The sequence below is a fragment of the Barbus barbus genome, assembly GCF_936440315.1.
Source record: "Barbus barbus genome assembly, chromosome: 39".
Classification (NCBI taxonomy): Eukaryota; Metazoa; Chordata; class Actinopteri; order Cypriniformes; family Cyprinidae; genus Barbus; species Barbus barbus.
In genome coordinates this window covers 5,249,401-5,260,151 of record NC_136717.1, presented here as the reverse complement: position 1 = coordinate 5,260,151, position 10,751 = coordinate 5,249,401, and the positions used below count along the sequence as shown (strand labels likewise).

Below are 10,751 nucleotides of genomic sequence, written 5' to 3'. Positions count from 1 at the left end.
TAGTGAATCTGGAGTCTTCTAAAAGAGCGCCCGCGTGCACGAGGTTAGTGATTAGCATAATACACGCCCAAACCAGCTCCATATAAGGGCTTTCCGCAAAGCGGCACTAGTCTAGAGAAAGACAATTATGGCAAGAAAAATAACTTGAACGTGAGGTTTTGCTGTCGGAGGTGGAAGCCAGAAAAAATGCGTTATTTAAAAGCAACTGAACAGCCATTCGTCACTCTCAGCAAACATATCTGTGCGCCAGAGCCGGCGCCAGGGCACCTCCATCGGGGGGCATATTCATGAAGAGTGAGCAATCTGTGATCGCGTGCAGTTGCTGATGCTCGCTAAAGCGTTCAATTGCTTTCTTTTGTGCGCCGTTTTATCGATACTTTCGCTTTCAAAATCGATCGCGTTCAGCAAGGAGGGGAGAGGATGGAAAGTGGGGAGGCACAGTAACTCGTTTGGGGGGCCACGGCCCACGAGTGCCCCCCTTGGCGCCGGTGTCCTGACATTTTATCCTCAGAACACCGGCCCTGCTGTGCGCTCTCTAAAGAGCACGCGCCGCAATGTCTTCAAGCAGTACTAAGTGTGCCATGCCTCCAAGCACAAGGTAAGAAACAATAATCACCGTTTATATAAGGATAGATCAGGTGATTTGTTGTTTGGACCTCTAATTTTATATATATATATATATATATATAATTGGACCTCTAATTATACTTTATTATCAATTTTAACGTCTAGTTAGTTTTCACCCACCCTGTACATAACATATCTAATTATATGTGGGGTTCTTTATACATGCTTATAAGGCCCTGGGCGTACATGATTATTGCGTACGTGTGGTACAAGTTGTTCTTGAATTTTTTCGTACATTTAGAATAAATTTTAGTACGAAAGATTTTGATGAATCATGATTTATTCGTGAAAACATCCGTACGCACATTTCACGCAAAAATTCGTGCGTACGCATGTTTAGTGAATGAGACCCATTGTTCGTAAAGCAGTTTTCAGATTCATAAAAATTTACACAAAAATTTGTTCTGCTCGTTTCATGATTGAGGCCCATACATTTTTTTAACTATTAGAAATATATATATATATATATATATATATCCAACACAGGTGAATCAAACTGAAAAAGCAAGCAAACAATACCAGAGAAATGAAGAGTGCTGTGATGTAATTATTGTGGAGAAACTATCATCCGAACAAGATCCATTTATAAACATAACCAGACAACTAATCAGACATGCAAACTAATATAACCCATGCTCATGCCTGTGACCTTTCCCTGCACCTTCTCATTTCAGACAACTAAGTATGTGTTTTCACATGATATAGATCTCCTTTCATCTTTAATTACACTGTCTGGCAACCTGTTGCTGAACTGAAGTGTGAAGCCTAATAAATGTAATATCGCTTTCCGAATCATCTGCGATGAACCATCGACTTCCATAGTAGGGAAAAAAAATACTATGGAAGTCAATGGTGCCCCAGAACTGCTCTGTTTCCCACATTCTTCAGAATATCTTCCTTTGTGTTCAGCAGAAGAAGGATATTCATACAGGTTTGGAACTACTGGTGAGTGAGTAAATGACAGAATTTTCATTTTTGGGTGAACTATCCCTTTAAATCACATTGGAAAAGGAGTTTATGGGCACTTTACCGGTGGTCCTGCAGGTGACCGTATAAAATTGTCTCCTTAAGATGCAGACCAGTCTGTTATTATGTTTAAATTTCCACGCCCCTAAACAGCACAAAAGGAAATATAAGTGGTTGCTTTACCTTCCAGTAATATGGCCTCTTGGGCGGTGCTTGGCTGCTTTGAAGGGCTGAGGACAGCCCAACATAGTCAAAATTGGAGGAAATGTACAACTGCTCAATATTTTAAACTACAGCAAAGAAGATGGTCAGGTATGGCCAACTGAGTACATGTGCACAAAAGAAAATAAGAAGCATAAAAAAGTCAAGGATGCAAGTAAAAGAAGTAGTCATGGTGTCAGTCATACAATTTTTCTTATCATACTCTAACACAAACATGGTCTCACATTTGCATGATTTTACACGTCTTTAAGTGTGTAAAAGTGTGCATGACTTTAATGTTTTTATTACACAGACTACAATTAAATTGTCTTTGAGAAGGAATGCACAGATGATTGTAGAAATCGCTCCTTTTTAAACCTTGTCACTCGGAGGAAAATGGCAATTTCTCTCCAGAATGAGTTTGCAAATGACGTTTCATGCTGCTTTGACATGTGAAACTCTTCTCACACTTAAGACACTTGTGAGGTCTCTCTCCAGTGTGAACTCTCATGTGAATCTTAAGGTTTCCTTTAACCCTGAAACTCTTCCCACACAGTTTGCAGGTGTAGGGTTTCTCTCCAGTGTGAATTCTCATGTGAGTCTTAAGGTTTCCTTTAACCCTGAAACTATTTCCACAGTGAGGACAGGTGAAAGGCTTCTCTCCAGAGTGAATAATCATGTGAGCATTGAGGTGATTTTTCCGTGTAAAACACTTTCCACACTGAGGGCATATTAACGGCTTCTTTTCCAAGTGGATTTTCATGTGGACTTCAAGGACTTCTTTGCAACTGAAAATCTGTCCACACTGTTGGCAGGTGTTAGGTCTCACTCCAGTTTGAATTCTCATGTGGGAATTAAGATTTGTAGTTTGAGTTTTTTGAGCCGTTTTTGGTGAAGAAATCTTTTCAGTTTGTAAGCAACTAAAAGATTTTTCTTCATGCTGTTTTTCATTTTGATCTTTCTCTTCGGTTTCACTCAGTTTTTGCCTTTCCTCTTTCACTGCCATTAGATCTGTGGTGAAAAGAGATAAATAACACCAGTTTGGCATAAAGCAACAGACATCAAAACATTTACATTTAGTAGACACTTCTATCTACAGCGACTTACAAATGAGGACAATGGAAGCAATCAAAACCAACAAAAGAACAATAATATGTAAATGCTATGACAAGTCTCAGTTAGCCTAAGGATTTTGAAATTTCTAAAAAAGCATATATAAATATATATTTCTAGCCTCCAATAAATGCTGCTTATAAGTACTTAGAAGCTTTTGTCAGCTCTCCACTGCAATCTCGCCTCATTCCTCACCTGAAAAAGCTTCAAGATCACTCATAATCTTTGGTTTTCACATTGCCACTGCTTTCTTCAAATTCAACCAGATATTAAGAATTAAACCTGCAGAATGAACAGGCCATTTAAGAACATTCTTCAGCCGATCCCTGAACCAAACATAAGTAAATTTGGACGTGTACTTTGGGATGATTGTCCTGCAGGAGAGTCCATTGATCATCGACCTTCAGTCTCTGCACCAAAGGCATCTCAATCCCAAAAGTTCCAGTTTGGTCACATCACTCCATAAAACATTCTTCCAGAACTCCACAAGTCTATCCAAATGAATTTTCGCCTGTCAGGGTTCTCACTCTTTTTCAGAGTTCATTTTCCAGGACATTTCAAATTTCATTATGACAGGAATAAAAGACACGGATCACAGATTCACAGCCTAAAGTAATATATTTCTCTCTCCATAAATCTGAAAAAAAAAATTACACATTATGATTATGACTTAACCATAAAATCAGAAATACTCCAAATAGACACTGAGCTTCTGATGTTAAGCTCTTCACTTTATTATGATGGACATTACAACGACTGCCTAGGCTGTTCTCATTAAATTGCTAATGCTGTACATCAGCTTGTTAACACTGCTTTTTTTAAGAGACATTAATTGTTTAGCAGTTTAATGAAATGAGAAAATTCAAAAGGAATTACAATGATTTTCCCCCTCTTTTTCTAGTGTTTATATTTAAAGTTAGTATATATTCTGTTGGCTACATAGCAAGTTATTGTATATAAGTATGCCTCAGTTTGTCAATGTAGCGATTGATCAAGATTAATGTTAATTAATCATTAATGACTGATGAACACACTCGGATCATTATCCAGTGTAAGCTCTCTTCACTGGAAAGCGTAATGCTGCCATCAAAGGTTTTAAGTAAACAAATAACGTAAAATGTAATTTTAATCAGGTGTTGTTGACACTGAATGTAGTACATACTAACACTTCAAGCAAAGGTCTTACTGAATTCTTTTTGTGCTTGATTTCTGTGCATTTATTGTGACACAGCAGAAGGTTGAGGGCAAAATTTCTGCTGCTCAAGTGAAGCGGGAAAACCTAAAACAAAAATATAAAAGTAGTTTGTATTATTTCATGATTTGATCATGCTAATGTTTTTCCATGTTATGATTGACTGTCTTGGTATTTTGCTTTAAAATTTTTGTAGGATCTTAAATGTGTCATGATTCTGCCATCTAGTCCTTGTCGTTCTTTAATTCTTGAGGCAGGATCATGACAGACCCATGTTTTGTGGCCTTTTGTTTGGGCCATGTGCTTGTGTTGTCTTGTTCTCTTGCCCCGCCCCCTTGTTATACTCGTTTTGTCATTATTGCTTTATCTGTGTCACCTGTTGGATTTTCATTAGTCTCTTTATTTAATCCCTTTGTGTTTGCTGTCTTTGGCGGGTTCATTGCGATTCTCAGTGTGTGTATCCTGTGATACGGTCCCTTTGTGTAGACCTTCCCATGAGTACCTTGTGAAGTCCTGATCTTGTTGCTGCTGTTAGTTATTTGTCTAGTTATCTGTCAAGTCTTAGTCTAGTGTAGTTAGTCTTTGTTTTTGCCCTCCAGACTTGTTTTGCCCCATCGTGGGTTTTGTTTTCCCTGCTTTGTCTGAAAAAATCTGTGTTAATTGCATACTGTCTGCGATTGGGTTCATCCCCCCTCAAACCCTAACAAAATGTCCTCATCTAGACCAGATGTTGCCATCCTCGGTGAGGTCAACAGCTGAAAGAGTAGGGAGGAAGAAGAAGGACATAGAGGAACTGATCCACAAGATGGAGAAGAGGGAAGCAGAAAAAGAAATGGAAGCAATAGAAAGGGAGGAGAGCAGATGGAGAGAGATGATGGAAAGGGAGGAAAGAAGAGAACGAGAGATGAGAGCAAAGGGAGAGACGATAACGAGAGGCCAGGGAAAGAGAAGAAAGAAGAGACAGAAATGAGAGGGAGACAAAGGAGAGAGAAGAGAGATTTCTTCAGCTTCTTCAGCTCATGGAAAAAAATAAAGAATATTAAACTACACTTTATTTACGTTGAGATTGTCATTGTTTATGAATGGGTCGTTAAATCGCTTTCTCAAACAATTCGTTCAAAAATGCAGATTCATTCGGCAACGAAACACTAAGTTAAATAGAGAATATCTGCTGGACGCAAGCAGCGTACGCTCTTCTGTGTCAGCCGCACCACAAGCTTGTTTACGCTTTGATTTGAATGAAAACAGCATATACTTGTGGTGCGGCTGACACAGAAGAGCGTACGCTGCTTGCGTCCAGCGGATATTCTCCAAAATGGCGCTACACTGAACCAGAGGAGACGAATTGTTGAATAAAGTCGTCGTTTTGTTTTTTTTTGTGCAGAAAAAGTATTCTCGTCGCTTCATTAAATTTTTCTGGGCCTCAACAGTGTTATTTTATATATTAAAAATATACATTTTAGCACAAATATATTTATATATCTTATATTGTAGTAATACATACTGTTGTCCAGTAAAAATAAAAAGCAGCATTTAATAATCATAACAATATAATATATTATAATAAAGTACTATAATATATTATAGTGAAGTATATAGGATTGTTATTATTATTAAAGGGGCTATGTGTAGGTTTTTACTTAAAAAAATCTTTAAGATAGAGTTTTCATTTGTCCATTTATGAGCCAACCATAATGTAATAGGAAGAATGACACCTTGACTGTCCACCACGGTTGCCTCTATCAGCCTGTAGGCTCAGTTGTGTCTGGAGGAGTCGGGTCCGAATTGGCGCGGAAATTGACGCAAAAATGTGACGTCATGCGCGTTCTTGTCTACAGCGGCAATCGCTAGCGGTAGTGTTTGAAATGGACTCTGCGGACGGAAAGAAGCGACCAGCCTCCAGCACAACCCAGACACCCACGGAAACTCCTCGTAAGCTTAATAAAAAAAAAAAAAGCCTTATCTAGTGTGCACCGAGAACGAGCATTAGACTGGCTGCAGTTCCTCTAACGGCCACTGGTGTCAGTAACTGTTAGAAATTTCAGAACTTACGCAGTGCTCCTTTAAAGTACCAGCCAAAATTTTGGAAACATTACAATTATTAATGATTTTGAAATAACTATCTTCTGCTCATCAAGGCTGAATTTATTTGATCAAAATAAAGTAAAAAAAAAACAGCAATATTGTAAAATATTATTACAATTTTAATATATTATAAAATGTAATGTTATTCGTGATGCAAAGCAGAATTTTCTTCATCATAACTCCAGTTTTCAGTGTCACGTCACTTTTAGAAATCAGTACAATTTGACTCTCAAGGAACATTTCTGATCATTATCAATGTTGAAAATTTAGCAGATTCATATTTTGTGTGGAAATGGTGATAAACAATTTTTCAGGATTTTTTTGATAAATATAAAGTTTAATGAACAGCATTTATCAAATATATTAATTACATTTGTTAATGCATTTATTAAATATAAATCATTGTCTTCACTCACTTTTTATGACTTTCATGCATGATGAATAAAATTATTAATTTCGCTCATACATTTTGCTTAACATTGATAATAATCAGAAATGTTTCTTGAGCAGCAAATCAGCATATTAGAATATTTCTGAAGGATTATATGACACTGAAACTTGTCTTTGTAAACAACAACAGATTTATAAACGTTTCTAAAGACTGAATGTTGTGTTCTCAAATGCAAATTAAAGTGGCTCGAACCAAGTGCAGCTAGCATTAACAGTGGATCGAAACTAAAAATAGTACTGTAACAGCAGACATAGTGCGTCAGACAACGGCCTATTATATAATTACATCACTACCGTTGCAAATTTTATGACAGCGCAATCTCAAATTCTCACCGCCATTCATGAAAAGTCATCGGGTCGAGTAACACATTTCAGCACTGAATCTACTCGCGTTTGGCGCTTTGAATCATTTGAACCGCTTTTAACTGTCCTGCAGATGGCGCAGTTTATTTTAGGCAATAGCTTAAGGCCATTTGCGTGATTTCAATCATCATGCAAGTAACACCCCCACCCCCCACCCCCACCCCCCCGGCCCACAAAAAAAACCCTCGGACCTACGCGAATCACAAGGGTCGTATCTCAGAGGTCGGAAAATACGGAAATCCGTATCCTGGATGTTCTTCCGAGCTGATTCAGTCATTCTTAACACACCTCACACCACAGGAAAATCTGATAAGACACTCTTTAGAGCCACCAAGATAATCGGGACATTACCTAGGATTGTCGGAAGGGAAGAAATCGGCCCAAAATCAGGACGAGTATCTTGTGCGTATCCAGCATAAGTCGACTAATCGCACGTTTGAACCATTTAAAAATCTTTATAATGAGCCTTTAATTGCCTACATAGCCTAAGAACCGCTCAAGCACAGGCATAAATCTTGCTACAGCGAGCATGATTATGGAAGTGCGACACGTCATCTCCGGAGTAGTGAATGCGCCTGGATGCATGTTTCACAGATTCATAAATCTGAGAATTTGTTTTCCATTTGAATTGGTTCATTTGAAAGTAGACATTTCACTCTCTATAGATATATTTTTAACCCTTTAAGACCTGCCATAGAACAATTCCACCAGAGTATATCTTAGTATTTTTACATGTTGTGCTGTCATTCTTTTGAGGATTTTCAAATGTTATCAATACAATCCTTAGAGCCCGAATTTGAAGGATATGTAAGAAATCCATAGTTACTAGATAAATAGCTCAAAAGTGCAATAACCACCCCACCCCACCCCCCCAAAAAAACAAATTCAATATTCTACTAAATACATAAATATCACAAATGGCAACGTCAATGTAAAAGACTTGCATAAAACACTTTGAAACTACATACAATTGATTTGGACTGATTACATAAATTTGTTTGTGAGATACACTCATTTTTGTGAAGTCAAACCGATAATAACCGATATTGCTTTTGAGAGCAATGTTGATTGAACAACTAAAAAAAGACTATGTAAAATAATGTTACACTACTCTAAAATCTGTAATTTATCAGAACTAAAAACGCAGAAAGGATGTGATAACACTTGTGACCGTTCCTGACCAGAATAATGCAGAGGGGCATGTGGCATGCCTCACAGATGAATGGAGTGCATTTGAATTTGTGGGGTCAAAAAGACAACATTTTGCTTTTGAGAGCGATGTTGATTGAAAAATAAATAAATATATAAAGACCATCTCAGTTATCCTCATGTAAAAAAATTAAAATAAATACATAAAACATATATAAACAAAAATAAACCCCAGTAGAAACATAATCTGGAGCAGATGAGCAGTCGGAGAGTTCCTCGTCGTCGGACGCGAGTAACGTTAGTAGCGCCAAAACCTCATGTACTTATTTTTTCATGCAGTCGTAACATTATGCACGCGAGTGTGTGATTGTGCTTGCATTTGTGTGTATGCATGAAAAAGAACAGATGAAGCAACAGATTGCAATGAAAAAGAGAGCGAGTGACGAATAGAACACATTGTGTACAGAAATGAAAGTCAAATGTCGCGGCTTGTGACGCCACCACATGCGACAAACCGTGGGGTCATAGTGCACAGAACGTGATTACGTCATAGTAGTCGTAGGAAAAGGTAACTAACAACCTCAGGTCTATAGAACGTGTGCAAAGACGTGCAATGTTTTTGTTGAAAACGCATTTTATGCAGACTCGTTAGAAGGTGAAAACAACGCAATAGGAGCATGTTATGTTGTAGGCTTGATTTGAATGTGTAACGTCTCTGATTTTGTATGCAAAAATAATTATTGTGCTACCATTTTGGTTTTTATTGGCTTTTAAACAGAGACATGCAAACCGGAGTGCGGGCGCTACCATCGGTTTTATAGGGTTAATGTCTGTAAGGCAAAGATATACAGAGTTTCACGCTCAAGTTCACAGAGACGGCAGAAAGTGCATTGTTTGCCTTCATTATTTTACAAAAGCACATTTTGTTGTTATTGTGAGTGCACACAAATAAACGTACAGTCTTCATAGATTTGAAAGATATATTACTCTTATCTGTGACCAAAAATGAAGTATTTTAAGAGCAAGTGCTCCAGCGCCTCGCAGTGAGCGCTACTCTTCAGCTTTCACGATTCGCAGACACTTGAACAGCACACATTTCTCTAGGTCAACATGTGTTTGATTAGGGTGGAGCTAAACTTTGCAGAGCTGTGGCCCTCCAGGAATTGAGTTTGAGACCAATGATCTAGATCCTGATGGAGGGTCAATAACATCCATTATGTTATTTTTCATAATTAGGAACCCGGCTGTTGCATTCACAGAAACAGTTTTTTGGGACAATAATAGCCTTCTTCCACCTAAGACTACTTTTATTACTGAAAAAAATAAAATAAAACTAGAGTTTTCTGTAGAGCTGGACATTTTAATAAGGATCTCATGAGTGAGTTCAGCTTTGAGAATGAAAACCAACCTGTTTGTTCCTCAGGATCTTCATGTTTGACTTTGAATGCTTCTTCAATCTTCATGTCTTCATTCTCTTCTTTAATAAACACCATCTTTGTTTGGTCCTCAGGATCTTCATGTTTGACACTGAATGCTTCTTCAATCTTCATGTCTTCACTCTCCACTTTAATAATCTTTATTTGTTCCTCAGGATCTTCATGTTTGACTCTGAATATTTCTTCAATCTTCATGTCTTCAGTCTCCTCTTTTATAAAATCCATCTTTATAGTAGTGTGTCACGAGGATCTCAGCTTCTTCTGGTGTTTTTCTGTGTGTTTGGACACTTTCTCCTGTTTAAGATAAGAATAATTGACAGAAAGAAAAATAATTCCAAACTAAATCTCTGCGAGTGTCTCAATCATCTCCTAGTTCAGTATTCATGCAGTGCACTGGTAAGAGAATCAGTCAGAGTTATAATGACCTTAAATGGCCAACTGATATAACCTCCCCCCAAAAAAATCGAATTAATAACAGAACACAAATTATAAACAAGTTCACATTGCATTAAGATTTATATTTGGTATTTTTAATGATTTGCAGGTTATATTTAAAAGATTCCAACGTTCATGAAAGCATTTGCAGGTGGTTTGTACAAATAAATAAAATGTGTTTGTTTTGAGCAGCAGGTCTAGTCAGCTATTTGAATCGCTGAATCATTTTGCGAATAAATAGATTTAGATAAAAGCTCCGTTTCTCCATCACTGCTTGTGTTTATGATGACGCCCCTTCTCTGTTACTCATGCGAGGGAGCGCTTTACACACAAAACTCCCTTCATTAATAGCACTAGATAACGCATTACAATGTGATACCGGTTAATAATTAATTTCACAGTTTATATACAATTGGCTAAATGAGTTTAGTTAATTGAAACACTTTAAACTATTACAAGCACGATCACCTTTCTCCAGCAGAATCACAGACGCGGCGCAGCCTTATGACGTCAGATCGCCAGACCAAAATAAAAGTCTTTTTCACTAAATAATTTTAATTAAGAAAAATATAATACGATACACGATCAATCGAAACGATGAATTCCAGATCTAGCAATAAAAGATTTAACTATTTAATTTACAAACTGAAACTGAATTCTCATGTCAATGTATTCATCTCATTTCATCTCAGTTTCTCCCCAGAAGGTAAAAGCAATACATCAAATTTCAGCTT

General features: G+C 37.4%; 1 protein-coding gene across 1 annotated transcript; it reads right to left on the bottom strand.

Moving 5' to 3' along the window:
• Positions 1-1,984: 1,984 nt before the first annotated feature.
• Positions 1,985-10,539, bottom strand: LOC306858936 (uncharacterized protein). Its single transcript, XM_079399745.1, has 3 exons — positions 10,486-10,539; positions 9,504-9,876; positions 1,985-2,805 (listed from the first exon to the last, which is right to left on the bottom strand). The coding sequence occupies exons 2-3, from the start codon at positions 9,805-9,807 to the stop codon at positions 2,177-2,179; spliced, it is 933 nt and encodes a 310-aa protein (XP_079255871.1). The 5' UTR covers positions 9,808-9,876; positions 10,486-10,539; the 3' UTR covers positions 1,985-2,176.
• Positions 10,540-10,751: the final 212 nt, after the last annotated feature.

Excerpts from the sequence above, each read along its gene's own strand:
- LOC306858936 (XM_079399745.1), bottom strand. The coding sequence starts at position 9,807 with ATGGATTTTATAAAAGAGGAGACTGAAGACATGAAGATTGAAGAAATA. Across the intron at positions 2,806-9,503 it reads CATGAGATCCTTATTAAAAT|ATCTAATGGCAGTGAAAGAG; the intron begins GTCCAGCTCTAC and ends TTTTCACCACAG.